Source organism: Uloborus diversus, chromosome 2 (genome assembly GCF_026930045.1).
Source record: "Uloborus diversus isolate 005 chromosome 2, Udiv.v.3.1, whole genome shotgun sequence".
Taxonomy (NCBI): domain Eukaryota; kingdom Metazoa; phylum Arthropoda; class Arachnida; order Araneae; family Uloboridae; genus Uloborus; species Uloborus diversus.
In genome coordinates this window covers 59,957,475-59,977,365 of record NC_072732.1, presented here as the reverse complement: position 1 = coordinate 59,977,365, position 19,891 = coordinate 59,957,475, and the positions used below count along the sequence as shown (strand labels likewise).

Below are 19,891 nucleotides of genomic sequence, written 5' to 3'. Positions count from 1 at the left end.
TCCGATTATCTGCTAGCAGATTATCCGTGGGATGGATTATCTGCACGTCAATCGACAATCAGGAACATGTATTTTCGCAGTAAAAAGCCAATACCAATGGCTGTTTTTTTGAAGAAAAATTGTAAACTTAAACTCAGCTGTTTTTACTTTATTTGCTTATTTATTTATTTATTGCGCTTTCTTCATCGTACATACACTTGCTCTTTATTGATGTTATGATCTGTAGTGCAAAAATACAAAACTTTTTTACCGTAGTGAATACATTTTCACTGTATGAAACAGTCAACTGCAAGTTCGGCTTAAAGAAATTTTTTTTTTTTAAACTCTTGTCAAGTATAGCGAATCATGAAGAAACAAAACTTGCTGTTAAATAAAGTCACTTAATTTTTGCAACCTTCTTTTGTAATAATTTTTGCTTTACTTTTGCTTTTTGAAAACAAACGATCTTCAGTTAGTCTCTCTGACAGCGATGAAGTCGCAATGTAGAGAATTTCTGTAATACATTTAAGGTATTTCAGAAATTACCCCATTTTCGATAATGATTATCGAAAATGGGGAAATGGCTTCCTTGATTTAGTTTTAAGTACACTAATTGTGCCATAATTAGTATCGTGAACTAATATCTGTTTCATTAAGATTTCAGAAAACACGAATCTATTGTTTCAGAAAAATGAGAAGAAATAAAAAAAAAGTAAAATCCGGAAATCAAGGCAACCGAAGAAAATATCATTTATACTTATCAGAGCAAAAGTTCTCAATTTCTTACATTAACGCCACGCCAAGCGAAAATGTTCAATTACTGCAGATGAAACATCAACAAAATATTGTATCACGCGCCAACACTTCAACACTTTTCAATCATGAAGCATCATTGGATATCGATGAACCATACAGTGGCGTATCGGTAGAGGTCAGAAAGTTACCCAACTGAATCATAATTGATGATGGAACCTCAACTAATCTCCAGATTATGATCAATCAATAGAAGGGGTTAATCAACACACGCCGCTTACTCTATTAACCTATTGACTTCATAGTTCTACATGGAAATTACGTTTCCGGATCATTGATGATGCTTCATCTGATGTATTAATAGAACAAGTTATTTATTATTCATAGTTTATTCAAGAGATCCGTCAGCTTCTGATATGGGGGAATTCTAAAATCTGCCTGTGTAACTCATGTTGAGAAATTATTTTGATTTCATAATGGTTTGGAAAAATTTATATCATTACCTAATCAAACTTTAAAAAATGATTTCTTGACCAATTCCCATCAAATGTGCATTGTATTTTTAAAAGATATTTTTATGGAGATAGCTTCAAATGGAATGAACCAATTTAAGTAATTATTTTTCTTAAATTGATAAATGGTGGTCTAACTTAGCTCGCGCACCTTCGCTTCACCATGCTTTCTCTTTGGAAAGAAAGATACGGATGATCAATCAGTAACTTTGATGAGCGATTGTCGAAAAAATGTCCATGGTGTAATACTAGGTTTTTTCTTTTATTCAAGTAACTGTTATTTAAATATGGGATTAACTGTTATGCTTTGATACAGGGTTGTTTGGTTTAAACCACGGTTTAACCAAGTGGTTTTTTTTAGAAAACCATGCGGTTTTCTCAAAAATGTTTTTTTTTTTTTTTGAAAAATTTCATTATGTTTTCATAAATTTTACATATTATTGCAAAGAGTAAAGTCTAATTAATGCAAAGTAACTAGCAAAGCTTTATAGATAAATTACAGATTTAATAAATTTAGAAACTTATATTTTTTAAGGTAATGCAAGTTTACTAAATAGTTTATATTTATTTATTTTTTTTTAAAAATTTATGCAGCTTTCTTATTAGGTACATAAATATATAAGGCAGGCCGACTAAGTTTTTCTAAAATTACATGGAAAAAAAATCCAAGTAGCTCTTTCATAATCTTTGTTTATCATTATTTTTTAGTCTTTTGCATTTCAAAATAGTCCAAAAGGCATATCTCAACCAAAACTTTCTATACTACCTAATTTGCTTGATTGCTTAAGATTTATTGAGATAGATTACGTACCATTGAAGTGATGCATAGTGTAAAAATATCTTAACAATAGAATATTTAAATGACAAGAAAAAAAAATAACTAAAGAAGTCCATGAACACTTAGAGTGGGCATAAAATTTGCTCTTATACCTGCACTTTTTGCATTCTCGATAGATAATGCAGTCAGAGCAAGAAAATGTATAAAATTATGGAAACAGAAAACATTCATGTAAATCTGTACTCTTATAAAATAATTACTGACAAATTTTCACCTTTCAAAGAACTTTTTTGATCCCAATATAATAAAAGAAGTCTCATGTATGAATGGTGGAAGAATCGTTAAATGTTAATTTTTATGACAGTCTTCATTCTTAAAATATTTTAAAGGAGTATTTTCATATAAGTTTGTACTGAGGCTTTTAGTTAAAATGATTTTTTTTTTCTATGATAAAAATATTGTATTCCTAAATGCATTAAACCAGGAGAAATAATGTCTACAATGGTAAGAATAATAATTTTCTTAAAACTTACTTGTCCTGCTTCAATAATTGTTGTCACTGATACATTAGGTAAATAAATTACTTGATTTGTAACTTTTTTTAAAGTCTTCAAACAAAATATGCGTTGATCTTTTGGTTTTTAAAGTTGTATCATGTACATCAGACTTATGATTGATTTGTAGATAGTGAAATATACTTTCCATATTTTAGAATGCGTGATTTTAATTTTACTTTTATTTTTTTATTTAGAGTAGATAGCTATAATTATGAGGATATTAATTAGCAAGAATGTATTCTTGGTTATTTGTAATTAATAATGTCTGAACTATCACAGTAAATTATTTCTTTGATTATTTATACCAAGACCCATTTACGTATTGTATTTTTTATAATAGTTTAAAGTTTTCAAACAATATTCTTCTATAGAAATCTCTAAGTAAGGGGAGATGAAATTACAAGATTTTACTCGTAATTATTTAATTAATTACAAAGAAATTAGGTACAAATATGAATATTAAACACTTCTTAACAATTAATTAATGAAATCTTCATCATTTTCCTAAAATAAAATTGTTTTTCTTACAAAAAGTAATAAAAACCAAATAAGCCCAGTTTAAACCAAAAAATTCTGATTTAAATAAAAAAAACCGGTTTTTATATCAACCCTGCTTTGATAGTATTAAAGCATGTATTATTTCCCAACATCATTATTTTTTGAAGGCTTTGGTTATATGGAAAAAATAAAAAACAAAACTTCGCGTTGCGCATGGGACATTTTTTCGAGATTCGCCCCAATGTAAATTCGAAATCATAACCTTTTGTTGGTGCTTTAACTCAATATGTAATGCACGATTTAAAAGGAATAATAAATGTTTTTTCCCCGAAGATTATTGTTGCATAAGAGGATATTTAGTTATGAAAATGAAAAAGTATGTTTTGAAAAATAAATAAATGTTCATTCGTATTTTAAATAGACAAAAATGGGAGATGGGTTCAAATAAAAACGGAAGAAATTTAAATCATCCCCCTAAAGTATCAAGTACACTAAAGTTTATTTATTTTGTACCGATTAGTCGAGAAAATTACAGTTATTCTGAAAATGATTTTTGCTTTTGCTTCAAAATATGCGAAAAAAAGTTGCAAGTAAAAATTTACTGATGAAGTACCGTTTGATTGATTGATTGAGAACTTCAAAAGCAATTTATTTTTCATAAAAATCAAATACCGCAAACGATTTTACTTTCGATATCAATTCGCAACTCCAACGAACTATAGGGGGCACTGCAGTCACTGTCTAATGGCGGACGAAAAAAACTAAAACAAACGCACGTGGTAACGAAGAAAATGCTAATAAGCCTAGTAAATTTTGTTCGTATGCATGATTTTTTCGCTTTATTCTTTTTAAATTAATTTTCAAAGTCTTGTTGATATTCTGACCCACGTAGAAAGAAATGAGAATTCAAGAAGCAATACTAAACGTCAAACATTAATGCAAACTACCTAGTTCGTAGTTCTAAGCAGCCATTTTCACGATGTTGAATTCGATATTTATCAATTCTTGATAAAACTAAATAATAATTGTAGCCTGACAAGAATAACAATTAATGCTAGAAAATTTAATATGACATTACAAATTATTACCAAAAGAAGATGATATTTAATTGCTTTGCTTAACTAGCGCTTATTGTTTTGCATTTGTAGCTGAGTTATTTCTCTCGAATTCCCGAATCAGTTAATTTAAAATTTTTCTGTTTCGATGTTTCTAATTTCTGAGTTACGATTTAATTATGTCATGTTATGCAAATCATCTACAACATTCTTACGGATATATGGTGGTAGTTTTCTTTTCAGTTGATTGACCATTATTTCTTTTTACTTATCGAATTCTGTAATCTTACTACCATTTTATTCCACTCATGATAAAAATTAAAAATGGTTTAACTAAAAACGCGAAATCTCGCCAAGACTACGTTGCTCGCACAATACTAAAACTATAACTCGAAACAAATTTGGCGAAACCTTTCAGCTGAGAATAAAAGGAATAATGTAAATTCTTTCTCGGTTAAACATTTTTCATTTTGTTCTACGATAATATATTCAAGAAAATATTTTGCATACTGTCCATTCCAACTAAATGCTGCTGTAAAATATGGTTAGTTAAATTAATTTAAGATTAAAAAAAACTCATATTCTTACAAATTCATACAAAACAATAAAATTTTACTTTGTATAACGTCATCCAAGTTTGACGCCAGATCCAGAGTTTTCGCTTCCAGAAAATCCAGAGTTTTCGCTTTCACCATTTCTCAAAACTCATATTTTAGAAGGAAATAAGGAAAACTAACATTATTTTGAGAAGCTCGAGAATACTACTAAGGGACGAATTAATTTCTGTAGCTGAAAGCAAACTAAGACACATCGATTGAGTTAATAAATACTCAGAACAAACTGCCTGTGTTTACGTCAACAGACACACGTGGAAAGCAACATGGCAATGTTTTAGTTTCTTTGGAAGCTTTGTAAATCACCGCAAGGTAGCGTATTCGAGCGCTGGAGTTGCGAATGGTAATTGTGATGTATTTGATTTATCGTGAAGTTTCGATATTAGTTTTTTTCTTCTTTTGTTTGGGAACGATTTCGTAAAAAACAATCTTCTTTACGGAAAAAGATTATGATTTCAGTATTATTTTACATTTAAAAATGACGTGCCTTTCTGAAGTATTGTATAAAAATCAATTTTACTTTATTTGAATTTCTAATACATATAAAGCTTTGTATATCGAGGACGTTTCTTATTTGAGTTTAGTTCCAATGTGTCTCTTACGTTGATAAGCTTTCAAGCGAAAAAGATGCATCTGAGCTTTCAAGTGTTCAAATTGAAAAATAAAGAGATAAATAAATTAAAAAAAAAAGTTGGAACAAACTGAACGATTTACACAAAGTTCACGCTTATCTGAAAGAATGCATTTGATATTGTAATTATATTTACTTTTCACGTTGCACACAAAGACAGACTTTGTTTAAAATGTTTTAGCTCTAAAACTTGCTTTTTTTTTAAACCTAAGAACAATTGTCAGAGAGACATTGGTTTGACGCTAGGAAGTTGATCCTGGTGCTTGTTTAGCTCTGGATCATATCCTTGATTATTTTTTTGCCACTCACTTCCGCAATTTCGCTGTTCGAGAAAAAAAGTTGAGAAATTTTCGAACGGAGAGCAAATGCTACTTCAACTTCCTCTTGCAAGCATTCTAGACCTTTAATTGCATCCATAAACCTTTAAGACCTACTAAAAGGGTTATGTGGCGCCCATGATTCTTCGTGAAGTCTCTGAGTTATGTTGCGTGAGTGAACTTGGAAAATTATTTTGCAAATAAATTTCTTTTTAGGGACTCGAAAATTAGGAAGGGAATATTACTAGCAAATAACTGCGTCATTGGGATTGATATAAATTATATTAGCACAATTGTATTTTTATAATCAAATAATCAATTTGCATTAAGCGTAAGTTTTAAATTTTTCTGAATTTTTTTGTTGTTGTTGTTGTCGTGTGCCAGCCAGGCTGGCAATTTGGGGTGCGCTGCTTCACATTTCCAACTGTACCGTAACTTGGTGTGAAGTCTGACTTCTGCAGTACACACATGCCATAAGAAGCCGTTTATAGGGTAGGCAACCATTCACAGCATACCAACACATTCACACAAAGGAAGGACAAGGACAGGAGAGAGAAAGTACTTCCATGCCCGAGCCGGGATTCGAACCCGAACCTTCTTGTCGCAGTCAGACTCCTCTGACCACTAGACAAGGCAGGCGGCCTTGTCTAGTGATTTTGTTGTCTGTAATAAATGCGAACTTTATCTCGCACGATACCTGAATGGCAAATGAAAGATCTGGAATGACAAGAAAATAAGCTGATTCATATGAAATCTGAATTATAAATGAAAGACATGAAATTACAAGAAAATAAACTGATTTAGTTAATATGACTTCCGAATAACAAAGAAAAGTCTTGAAATAGTCAGAAAATAAGTTGATAAATCAACTTACGATATCTGAAGGAAAAGTGAAAGACCTGTAATGAAAAGAAAATATGACTATCGTATTCGTACATCTGAACAACAAATAGAAGATCAGGAATGACAAGAAAATTATCTGACTCAATTCTTATGATATCTGCGTAACAAATGAAAGGTTTGAAATGTCAAATGAGATATCAGTCGAGAGTTACAATTATAGTTCAAAAATTACATTTGGATCACAAATTGCATACAAAAAATAGTACTGCAGCGGACACAAATACTACAAACTGTATGATCATATTAGGACAGGTTCAAATCCCGACGGAGAGTCTGTTCTTAAAAACAATCATATTGGAAAGAATGGAACATTTGGTAACTTACTTGAAATAATAATCACTAATAAATGTCAATTAAATGTGGTTCAGAATACAGAATTGAAGTACAGTCGACTCCAGCCACAACGCGATTTGACTTTCACGAAATGGCTATAACGCGATTTTTCTACCAGTAAATAATTTTAGAGATAAAGCGAATTCCTCGCCCGCAACACGAAAATTTTCAGAAGGGCATCGCGGTTTGAAAGTATCGGCTTTGCTATTGGCTACTTAAAATATTTTTTTCGTGTATAGATCTTTATCCCTTTAGCATCACTGGCAGCAGGAATTCTCGCACTGTACTAATCTGAACATAGCTTTGTTTATGCATACAAATAACTACCCCTCATTTACCATTTATTTATTTTTTCATTCTAAGTGCGAAAGTTAATGAAATATAATGACACCTAACAGCACTGTTTCATCTAAAATTTGTGAAAAAGAGAAAGTTTCTGACAATTACAGAAAAGCTAAATGTTCTCGATGCACTTAAACAACTAAAAAAATGCGTCAAAGGTAGCACGACAATTAGGTGTGAGTGAATCTTCCATATGTACAATTAAAAGCCAAGACAAAAAAAAAAAAAAAAAAATCTGTAAAAGTTTACCGAGTAGTGCTTAAGTGAAGTTCAAAAATTATGAAAATGGAATGCTCTTGTATTGATAATTGAAGAAACCAGGAAGAGGGGTGTTGCCATTACGGAAACGTTATGAAAGAACTAGCGAAGCAACTGAATTTTAAAATGTGGAAGAATAACATTTAATGTAAAAGAATAACAATTTGATCATGCAGCATAAATCATCAACATCTCAATTTTTTAAAGTTACAAATATCATTACTGGATATACTGTACAGTGTCATCATTTAATTATTGCTATATACTGTACGTTCCGTACAGTACAGATTTTTGTGCATCGTAACAGTATTTTATGTAGATTAAAACAGCTGTTTTGATACAAACAAAAATTCAGTTCCTTATGTAAGAAACGTTAATGTATAATTAAGGAATGAGGTTTAAAACAGTTTGTGGTGGTGTTAACAAGTGTCTAAACTAATTAAGTATGTTTATGAAAAATTTTACACATACCCTTTTCCACAACGCGAAATTTCGACTTACGCGAGGGGTCTTGGAACGCATCTCTCGTGTAAGTCTGGATTCTACTGTAGACATTTCCTTGATTGTATAGAAGCAAATAATGTAGAAAAATAAAGTTGCATCGCAAAGTCAGAAAAAAAGCCGAGTTGTTTTGTAAAATAATTTTGTTAAAAAATAGTATGAACTAGTTAAAATCTAAAATGGCAGAAGTTCAGCAATAAAAAAAGAAAATGTTTAGAGAAATACAACCAGTTCTCACAACCCTACTGAAAGTCTAAAACAAGATATTTTAATGAATTAAATAAAAAATCTTTGTCGAAAATAATAATGACTTGAAATAAGATGAAACAAATGTCGTATAAAAACAGAGCTGAAATATATTGAAACCGAACGTCAAAATGATAAGATGAACGATTTGAGTACCAATAATATCCACCTTAAAATTACAATATAAGAGGCAATAATAAACGTATCGAAAGTTTTTTCCAAATTTTGAAAAAAAAAAAAAAATCATTGTGACTAAAATCGTAAATAATAACAACAATAAGTGAACGGAATAATAAAATAGAACAAAAATGCAGGGCCTTAGTGTGACGGAATGAGCAGTAAAGCACCTATATTCAACAAATGTGACCAAAAGTGGTTCTTCCAAAAAAATTTAATGATGAGTAATTTATTATTTTCTGGACACTGAAATCTAACGTAGCAATAAAAATATCAACTGAAAACACGAAAAAGGAAATGATATTCATTACATACACGTGCTAAAATCTAAAAAGTTTCTACCCTTTTATTTTGACATCAGCATAATAAATAAATCTATAAAGTGACTAAATGTGTAGGTCACAATAATGAACTAACATTTGTGTACCATACAAATATTGTGTACAAGTTGAGCATGTTGAATGAATAATGGTTAGAAAGGTTGGTGCATTTTATTCAATTTGGATAATACTTTCATATGTTGATAAAAGATGGCGCCACCAACTAAAATTTGTTTTATTTGTATGAAGTGGAGGGTAAATATGAAAATATGTAGCAAAGTTTTAATTTTAAATTTTGGTCTGCAAAATAGCTCTTGTTCATTTTTTTTTTGGTTCCATTCGAAGCAAAATACAGTCGGATCCCAACTTAGCGAATTCAAAGGGACCGAAACTTTTATACGTTAAATCGGGGTTATTCGTAAAATCAGGGCGTGAAAAAAAGAAAAAAAAAATATAACTGCACTCAGCTTACCTGAAACCCCTAATAAGCAACAGCGCAAAAATATCCATAATTAGAGAGTGTACACTTTTTATTCCGCTTTTCACGACTTATTACACACTAGTTATGCGACTGTTTAAAAAACTACTGAATGATAGATGTTTAACAATTTCCTTGATACTTGACTCGAACTCGAAATAGTTCTCTTTCAACTTTATGGAGAGAAGAAAATACTGTGCCATTTTCAGCCTGCTGCAGGAGATATGTTTTTAGTTTCCGAACTCTGTAAAACTTTTGAAAAAGTTAACTTTAATGGTTTTAATGGGAGTTTCATTATTGTTTTCTGCATCAGAATCAATATTCGTTGGTTGCCCCCTCGTTCGTCAAAAATTGCTAATTCCAAGAAAAGTTTTTTTTCTGCTTCGGACAATATGGATACAATATTTTGAAAACAATCCAATATTTCCGAACTAGAATTAAAAATTTTTTTTTCGGCTGTTAAAATAATTCGTTAATGCCCCAGTAAGCAAAATATCTTGCCTCAGTATTGCATAAAGGTTGACATGCAAGAAAAATCATCTTGTATTAATACTGCCTCAATGTTGTTATGTTACTCCCTTTATGCTGTCAGCAGGCTGCCACAATATTGACTGACAAGGTGTATGCAGCATAATATCAGGAAAATATCAAGGTAGGCTGCTTTTGTAACATTGCATACGTATTGATATGACAGGATAATATCAAGATGTTGTCATGACAGCATGAAATCAAGGTCTAGGCAAGATGATCTTGCTTTTGTAATCTTGCATACGTATTGATATGACAGGATAATATCAAGATGTTGTCATGACAGCATGAAATCAAGGTCTAGGCAAGATGATCTTGCTTTTGTAATATTGCATACGTATTGGTATGACAGGAAAATATCAGGATACATTTACATGACAGTATGAAATCAGCACGTTTGCAAGGTGTTTTATCCATTTATTTATTTGTATTATTTTCACTTCAAACTCGAGAATTAAATTTCATTCTTTAATTATTTCTGTTATTCTTCAAGATAGTTTTCTAGTCTGAGAATATTTTCTTAAAGCTGACATCTGATCGGAAATTCATATAAAGATATTAATAGTACTCGCAATTTAATTTAAAAAAATGAAAGTTTCTTCGTTTTGCGTAATACTTGACTTATTTTTTAAATTCTTGCTTCTAATTGTATTACAAAGACATAAAATGCCTATTTAGAAATAATTGCGGAAGTTTTTATAGCACATTTAAGAGTAAAGGTAGCAAAATAATAAATAAATACAATAAAGTACATTTTCAAATGGATGTCAGCATTGAAAATATCCCATGGACAAAACATATGAATTTATCTCAAAGAATAACATAAATAACCATTGAATAAAATTAATCTTACTTGTGAGATACGAAATTCTGGACTTCATGTCCTTTGTTATTTTCGGCCATTTCTAACATTGATCGCACCGTCTGCGATATGACTTGTTTAGTACTATATTAATAAACAAATGCAAATATCAGTTATTCATAAGTTATTCCTAAAACAATACTATTCCACACTAATAACTAAGCAACCAACTTAACGAAGCCTAAAAAATGCAAAGCCACGTGCAACTCCTCTGAACCGACTGAATCAATGTGCCAGCAATGCGAGGGACGCTGGGTAGAAAGAACTGTGCGCATGCGCAAGTATCAACGAAGGTCCACCTGCTCTATTGTGTACTAATTAACTTGATGGCGACAGCATGAAATCAATATCATCTTGACGGCATCAACATGTATGCAATGTTGTTATTTTAAGGTAATATCAATATTGATATTTTAAGATGAATGCAATGTTGCATACGTGTTGTTATAGTAATATTGCTTTTTAATCTTTATGCAAGCTTTATGCAGTATGAAACACGTCAATATTGACGCCGTCAGTATAATATCAAGATCTGTCAAGGTTGATGCAAGAAATTTTGCTAGTAGGGGCGGGGTTTATTATTCGGTAAATAATGATTTTTGCCGTCATTTTAGTCGGGGAAAAAAGAAAAATTCGCTAAATCGCGAAATTTGAAATAGAGGTTCGTTAAATCGTGGTCCGACTATATTTTTATGTCGTCAGCGTTGAAAATTGTTCTAGCAGGCTTGATTTCGACACGATTCAGCCTTTTTATGCAGCATTTGACATCAAAAATCTTAAGTTTTTTGAAAATTATTACGTGACAACGCGAGAATGATGAATGTACTTTAGAGAAAAAAAAAATTAGAAAAAGGAAGAAGACAGACTTAAGAGTAACAGGCTGTGAAGGATGTAGCAAAAGTTGTGGACTAGGGCTGATTAAAACGAAGAAATAAGTGAGATCCCCCAACCCCAAAATCTCTGCTCTTGCTTGTTTGTCCTTTTACCATCGTGATGCTGGTCCGTGAAGTTTTGCTTTTGCTAGGCCTTGCTGCTATTGAATACAGAAATCGTAATACCAATTGAGATCAGAAATACATTTAAAGCGATGCTGCATAATGTTTTTCCTACAAAACAATTCTTTTTTTTTAATTCAGTAACCCATTCAACGCGCTCAAGTTCATAAATTATCAAAATAATACGACCCTCTTTTCAATAACTAAAATTCCTTGTTGGTATTATTCATCATGTCATTTCAAAAATATTTTCTTCCCTTTTTGGGGAAAGTTTCTTTATCCAAGAAGCATGTAAGATAAATTAAAACTTATGGCTGGCAAATTTTGCACATACCTGTCCTGGTTTGTACTTTCGAACAATAATTCCTCTGCCATAAACACCACCCGCTTCATTAGGCCTTGGAGAAGGTAAATTCCAGGAATCTCCGCAAACACCGCATCGGCCGCCATTTCTTTGCCATTGCACCTGAAAAGATGGAAAGGACTTCTGTATACAATAATTGAGGCATTTAGTATCAAAAGAATTCAATATCATGAATCTTCAAAAGTGCTTTTTCTTTCATAATTTGATACTCTGTCTATACTATTACGCCACTAAGTCATTTTTAGTTTTAAACATTTTAAAGATTTATTATCAGTTTTTGGAGAAAAATAAAGAAATAATTCACATTTTAGTTGTTTTGTCAAAGAAAAAAAAAAAAAAAAAACGATTTTTTTCTGTTTATTATTACGCATTACTTTCACCACTTTTCACCATCACAATAATGATTCGTCGTGAGTTCGAATCCCGATGGACCGAAAAGTATTGTTTTAATGATACATTTTCTTCATCAGAATTATGATCCAAATTTCCATGAACCAATTCCACGATTCCAATGAATTAATGTAAATTTACTGCAGAGTTCTGAGCTATAGTTCTATCGTTGTTAAAAATCAGGGAACAAGATATTAATTTGAGCATGGCAAATTGCAGTATAACGTTTTAAAAATGCTTCAACAAAATAGATACATCGATTTAAAATCATTTTTTTGCTTTCTTACGCATTACTTCAGTGTATAGTCTCACAAGATGAAAACTCCGTACTTCAATTGGTAAGAGCGTCCTTCAAGCGATCTTACTATGGGCCAGAAAATGTAGGGGAGAGGGGGGCACATGTAAACATGGGGTACATGTGAACAAACCATATTTTACCCAGATAACATGAGGAAAAAATCTGAAAAAAATTCATGTAGATGACAGCAGTAGTACTGTATGCTGCCTGAAATTTCAAAGATCTCAACCATTTTGTTTTTTAGTTATCATAATAACTTCTGTTTTGGAAGGTGCCAATAAACTTTCATGTTCCAGTTCTCAGAGTAAAAACACATTCAACACTATCTTTATTGTGATTTAAACTTTATTCATTTTGAAGTGGGATTTATAAAATAAGTTTTTGTACTTTATTTTTTTTTTAAATTTGAAAAAAATATTGCTTTTTATCAGATTAGGCTTAAGTTGTTATATGGGGCACATGTGAACACACTATGTAGGGGCAGGTGTGAACTGTTTACATGTGCCCCATACTGTTTTTTTTTTTAGTTTTTTAAATTTCAAAAACTGTTTAATTTTTTTATTTGATTAGGCTAATTAAGAAACATTGAATAATTAAAAAAATTTTAATAATTGAAGTTAGTATCAGCTGTATCGCGACTGTGTTAGAGGCTCCAAAAGTGATTGCGGTTTGTGGAGAGAAACAAGTTGGACAAAATGTTTCAGGCGAGAGAGGTGAACTTGTATCATTTTGTGGTATAGTTAATGCAATGGGAAACACTGAACCTCCTGTTTTTGTATTCCCAAGAAAAAGATACAAAGATATTTTCTTAAACGGAGCACCATCAGAAAGCTTAGGGTTAATATCCAAAACTGGATGGATGACAGCAGATATCTTCCTAGAAGTTGTAAAACACTTCCAAAAGTACTCCCGCTGTACCGCAGCAAATCCTGTTTTGCTTCTACTTGATAATCATGAAAGTCATATCAGTTTGGATGTAGTATTATTTTGTCGTGAGAATGGAATAGTACTCCTTATATTCCCCCCTCATTGTTCACATCGCTTACAGCCTTTGGATGTAGGTGTTTATGGCCCCTTTAAATCTGCACTGAAAACTTCTTTCAATGACTGGTTGACATTACACCCAGGAAAAAGAATAACTATATATGAAATTGGTCAATGTTCTTCACCAGCTTTCACAGCAGCCTTTACATCCAAAAATATTAAATTGGGTTTTTCTAAACCAGGAATTTGGTCGTTATCTTGGCTTGCTTTTACTGACGCTGATTTCATCCCAATCCAAATAACAAGCTTAATGCCAGTTAATCCTGAAGATGCCTAATCCAGCTGCAATGCACATTCAAGTCCTACCCCAGAATGCGTGAGACCATTGCCTAGAATAGAATTTCACGATTCCACTCTAGGGAAAAGTAAGCAGCGTCAAAAAAGAAAATCAAGAATTTTCACAGACACCCCCGAAAAAGACAATGTTGTCAAAGCTATGGAAGAAAAGGCAGAGAAAATGAAGATAAAATGTGAAAGAGTTGCAAAGAAAATAAAGTTAGAACTTGCTGAACTGTTGAAAAAGGAGCAGTCAAAGGTTGTAGTCAGTGACTCCGAGTCCGACATTAGCTTTGAAGAGAGTAGCCATCAAGAAATTTGTGCTGAAGTCAACCTTGCACCAGAAAATTTAGCTGTGAATGACTTTGTCCTCGTAAAAATTCACTATGTTGGCCGTATCGAGAAAATGGAGAGTGATGAAGCAAATGTTAAATTCATGAGGAAGCAGAAGAAAGAAACCTTTGTATTTCCAGAAACAGATGATACATCGATGGTAAACTCTGATGATATTCTGCTAAAATTACCCCCACCTACAATTTTAGGTAGCACATATCAAGCTGCTTCTTCAGTTTCTTTTTCTGTAAAACTTGAAGGCTATAATGTTCGTTGAATCAAGTTAATTTATTACGTACTCAATATTTATATTTTCATTGTGTTTATTAATGTGTAATAAAGAGTAATTAAAGATATGCTTAGGTGCATTTTATACCATTTATGTATCCGTTCACTTGTGTCCCAGGTGTGTTTACAACTGCCCCCCCCCCCACCGGGGCAGATGTGAACAAAATGTAACATTTTTAGAATTAATTTTTAGGTTGGAATTTACTCTTGTAGAAGGGGGATAACTGCATGAAAATATTAGCAAATGTTTGATTTATCATATTTAGCACCTTTTTCTTTTTTTATCTCAAATCAATAATGAAAAATATAGAAAAATGTCGTTTTTGTTCACATGTGCCGCCCTCTCCCCTAGTTTTTAACGAGTAATTTTCCTCAACTGAACTCTGATTCAAATTTTCACTAGTATATAATCTTAACTCATTGTGGGCAGGATGCGGCCCATGGGCGCCCATATGTCAAATTTTAAGGGGGGGGGGGGCTCAGATATTTTCGTCGTGGTTTAGCTGGACATTTTCCCTGTGGAAACCGATTTCAGTATAGTATTCAGATTAGAGTTATTAAAATTCGACATTTTCAATGAATTAGCCCCCCCCCCCATATGGGCGCCCATTTAATTTTTTAGATGACAAGGCATTCCCTTGATGTCCTGTATCCAACGGTACCAGTATTGACCCGGTAGACATTGACAGTCCAGATTAGCTAGAGTTACAGACACACACACACCCAGACGGACGTGCACAGGTAGATCATTCTAACAGGCAGTATTCAACGTTGTTTAACACAAATAAACAGATTACAGAATACACGTGTTTTGGGGTTTCCAGAAAGCCCTTTTTTAATTCAAAGTTGTGAGCTTTTGGATTTCTATGATTTCACACACTACATAGAATGCTAAAAGCCCAACTTTTCATACTTAGAAAGTATGAACTAGAAGTTGACCACTATGTTTTGCCTTGACAGTTACAATTAGCAATTATCGTAATAAGATGTACCTTATTTCATTCCACTGACCTTAAGTTGTCTTTCTTCGTTATTCGCAGGCTCTACAATTTACTTTTACCGAACACAAAACCATTAAAATAGGATAAAATTTTAGTCATTTTAGGATTAACTTTGTGAAAAATCCAATATGACACTTTCAATCATATTGTCTTAAGAAAACAAGAAAACATTCATTATAAATTTAATATAAAGACGCTTTCATTTTCTTCGACTACATTCTTCAATACTGATTATATGTAATTGTGCAAAAGATGTTGAAATAAATTTAGTCGGTAAGACTTTTAAAACTTTCGAGTTTCACTTCGCTCATATTTAACCGCTTGGGCTGAAATCACTTAATTTAAACGCATGAAAGTTATATGAATAAATGAAAAAAGAAATAATAAGAATAAAATCAATAAGTTAAAAGAAATCCGCGTTTTTTCTTTAATTAATATCATTTTGTAATAATTTGAGAAGGTTGTTAAACTTAAACTTTCACCAGACTTTTGTTTGTTTAGGTTTTGTGTTTCAACTCAGGGAGAAAAACCTGACTGCGTTTCTAATTATACTAGTGAGTTAACAGGAGAATAATTCGAAATGGTTTACTAATTTTCAAAATCATTTAAGATGTTTTTTTACTACTAAAGTTTAAAACGAAAACATATGAAACTAGTTAAGCATGACAAAAACACTTTTGCATAGACCATAAGGAACATAGACATGAAACTTTATGAACTCTCATTGAACCATGTAGTTTATTCCAAATATTTGAATTACCATGAAGATATGTAGAGGCTAACGCAGATGATATTTCGATGGTTTCTATTCGGGAAACGAAATTAGTTGAAAAGTGGTTACGAATAAACGGAAGAAAGGCTTACTTAAATTAATGTACGTGTTAAGTAATTAAGAAAATGAACACGTTATAATGATGTTAATGACTAAAAAATGCTTTTCATTTCGTTTCCCTTATTTTTTAGCACTTTCCTGGTAAATGTTTTCTTTAAGAGAAAAAATAATAATTATCAGAATACATGAAATACACCGCCAGCTCTGTCATTTCCAGCCGAAGACTGCAGTTTTGTGCTTATTAGCACTTATCAGCCCGGCATAGGAAACTGACTGAGCTGGAGATGGAAAACCTCTTAAGCAAGCCAAGAGTGCCTAACAACAAGGCCGTATCCAGAAGTTTTTTTCGGGAGGGGCCCGGATTAGCACATTGCCCTAACACACACATATATAGTATATATAGACACACCAAACGCATAAAAATGTTAACATAGAAGACTTTTTGTCTCGATTTTTAATGATTCCACTGTTTGGACTGTTGTTATTTTAATTTCTTATTATTTTTCTTATTCACCTTGTAGTGGTAAGGATAACAGGAGAGTGTCCCTTTAAGTCGGATGGAGAACATCCATAATTTCAGGGGGTCCGGGGTTTTTTCCCCCGAGAAATTTTTGAAAAAAAAAATCTGTATTTTGAGGCCTTATATTAGGTAATTGAGACTACAAAATGTGAAAAAAAAAAAAAAAGGCAAACGAAGTCTTTTAAAAGTTATACATTCTTTTGCAAATCAAGATCAAACAAAATAAAAATTGCTTGCTCGACAAATCATGGAACTTAATGGACAGAGAGGAAAAACGAGAAAGGAGAAAAGAGAAGCACCCCGCCATCTGCTCATATCGGCTTTTAGTGAAGTTTGTTTTTGATCATTCCCCCTACCCCCATTTTTTTTTCATTAAATGCCCTACAGTATGAAAATTGTACAAAACAGTTTAAAAAAAATGGTATAGACATTCAGAAAATAAGAACGGAAGAATAATATTCTGGCCATTCGGACAATTCATACTTGATTTTCTTGATAAGATATCAAATTGAAGAACTTTCTTCAAGGAATTTCAAAAACTTAAATAATTTTCAAAGACTCTCGAACAATTGAAACTATTTGAAGCTCTTTATTTACACTTTTCAGGAGTTGATTGCACAGTCTTACAAAATAATTATAACTTTGTAAGACACACCCGTTTTAAGTTAAAAATAAATGCAACGAAATATTTCTCGAAACGACTTTTTTTCAATCACAAGTAGTGCAGAAAATGAAAGAGAGTATAGTAAGTGTTATTTTTTTCTCATACTTAAGGTATTAACAGTATGCAGTAGAAGTAAGAAAAAAAAAAAAAAAAGCAATAACAAAAGAACTTCCATGATACTGAATTCGGCATTAAATAAATGCAAGACAAGAAACATATCAGTCACAAAAATGATCTTGAAAATTATGCTACAAAAACGCGAGAATCGTGATTTTTGCATTTTTTACTCAGGATGTATCAAGGAGCGGAATTTGGCAGATCTTGGTAACAAGATACTCGCCTAATCGGAAACTAGGGGTCCAGCCTTTGGGGAGTCCTCGGCTCGAAATCAGTACAGTGTAAGTTTTATAAGAGTTTTATGGGGAGGAGGGCAGGGTCGTGCACAGAGGGGAGAAGGGACACCTGTTGGCTCGGGCCCGAGCTTAAAAGGGGCCCAATATTTTTAAACCTAGGGTTGAAAATGTGGGTAAACAATGTGGAAGGGGCCCAAAAAAAAACATTTGTGACAGCCCCAAAATTTCTGTGCACGCCTCTGGAGGAGGAAGTGCACAGAAGTCAGTTTAATAGACTTGAAAAGTCTACCGAATTGACAAAGGGCCTGCCTTGACCCTGGACTGCCCTGAATTGAATTGGGAAAGAAAGCAGGAAGTCCAAATTAAAGGTCTAAATTTCAAGTGTGCCTTGCAGCTAATGAGAACTAGAACTGCTTTTTCTGTATTTCTTCAAAATATTATAAATTTTGAATAGTAGCAAAATTAAGAATTAAAAAAAAATTGTTATTTTCCTTTTCTGACAATAGGAATTAAAAAAAAAAAAAAAAAAAAAAAAAACTTCTTCTGTTTTACAGTAAAAAACATTTCGGGTTTCGGGGGGGGGGGGGAGGCGGGCCCGTCAGGCCCCCCCCCCTCTGGATACGGCCTTGCCTAACAAACTCGTAGCTAATATAGAATTGCACAGACCAAACGAGTGATCGAAGCAATGGTTCGGTTCAACTCGAAGATTGATGTCAAAGCATGGTTTATTCAATGAATTACCGCCCATTAGCCAGGGCGAAAGCAGAAATACATGAAATACACCGCCATTATTGAATATACCATGCCTTGCCATCAATTTTCGAGTTGCACTGAACCATTGCTTCGGTCACTCGTCTGGTCTGTGCTAATTCTATATTAGCTACCAGTTTGTTTGGCACTCTTGGCTTGCTTAAGAGGTTTTCCATCTCCAGCTCAATCACTTTCGTATGCCGGGCTGATGAGTGCTAATAAGCACGAAACTGCTGTCCTCGGCTGGAAATGACTGAGCTTGGCGGTGTATTTCATGTATCTCTGCTTTAGCCCTGGCTAATGGGCGGTAATTCCTTGAATTATCAGAATAGTTACGAGAGCAAAAGATGAAGGAAATATTTGTATTTATCTTCGCCACCTCCTCCAATAACTTTTAAGAGGATTAGTCGGTTGCGAGTACTCTTTTGTTTTTCTATAGATCTTCCCCACCACAGACACCTATGTCAAAATTTCTACTGTATAATTGGGATAGCTTTTTTTCCTCTTGAATCGCTCAAAAGTTGACAATGAGTTGGTACCAGGGAAAATTTTAAAGCCGTCCGTTGAAAATCTGATCCAAAGGCAGAGTAACTTTAGGCGATCCTTGTCAGACAGGACTTGGGAGGTACCAAAAGAAAAAAATAAATAATAAAAAAATATATATAATAATAATATTATAATGCTTCATCATGTTAAGGAAGAATTACACAAAATGTAAAACACTACCTTTTACTGGAAAATTTTAAATATTTTTTTTAATGCAGTAAAATTTGTTTAAATGTGGTAGTACGAAATAAATACACTAAAAGTAAAGCAACGGTGCAACAATCAAAGCAATTGCCAAGAAATTTGAATGGGTTTTTCTGGTTCAAAGAAATTGCCGAGAAATTTGAAGGAGTTTTCCTGGGAAGAGAAAAGTTATGAGTACAGAGCAAAAAGAGTTTCTGTGTATCTATGATATTGACTAAGGTATATGATAGCGAGAATTGAACGATCTGATTCAATTTACGCATTCTAGATCTCTGAAACGTTAATTTTCAAACGAAAGAGAGGACTACGAACGGTTTTAATTTAGGTATTCGTAATTAATAAGATATAAAAGAGATTAATGAGAATAGTTTCATTTTAAATTTTTATTACT

At 32.5% G+C, this 19,891-nt stretch overlaps 1 protein-coding gene across 2 annotated transcripts in view; it reads right to left on the bottom strand.

Moving 5' to 3' along the window:
* The window catches only part of LOC129217070 (uncharacterized), a 119,186-nt gene that overhangs the window by 5,062 nt on the left and 94,233 nt on the right, over positions 1–19,891 (bottom strand). For both annotated transcript variants that reach the window (XM_054851316.1, XM_054851317.1), the window contains one exon: positions 11,972–12,103. In XM_054851316.1, coding sequence (XP_054707291.1) covers positions 11,972–12,103 — 132 coding nt within the window. The remainder of the gene's footprint in view (positions 1–11,971; positions 12,104–19,891) is intronic.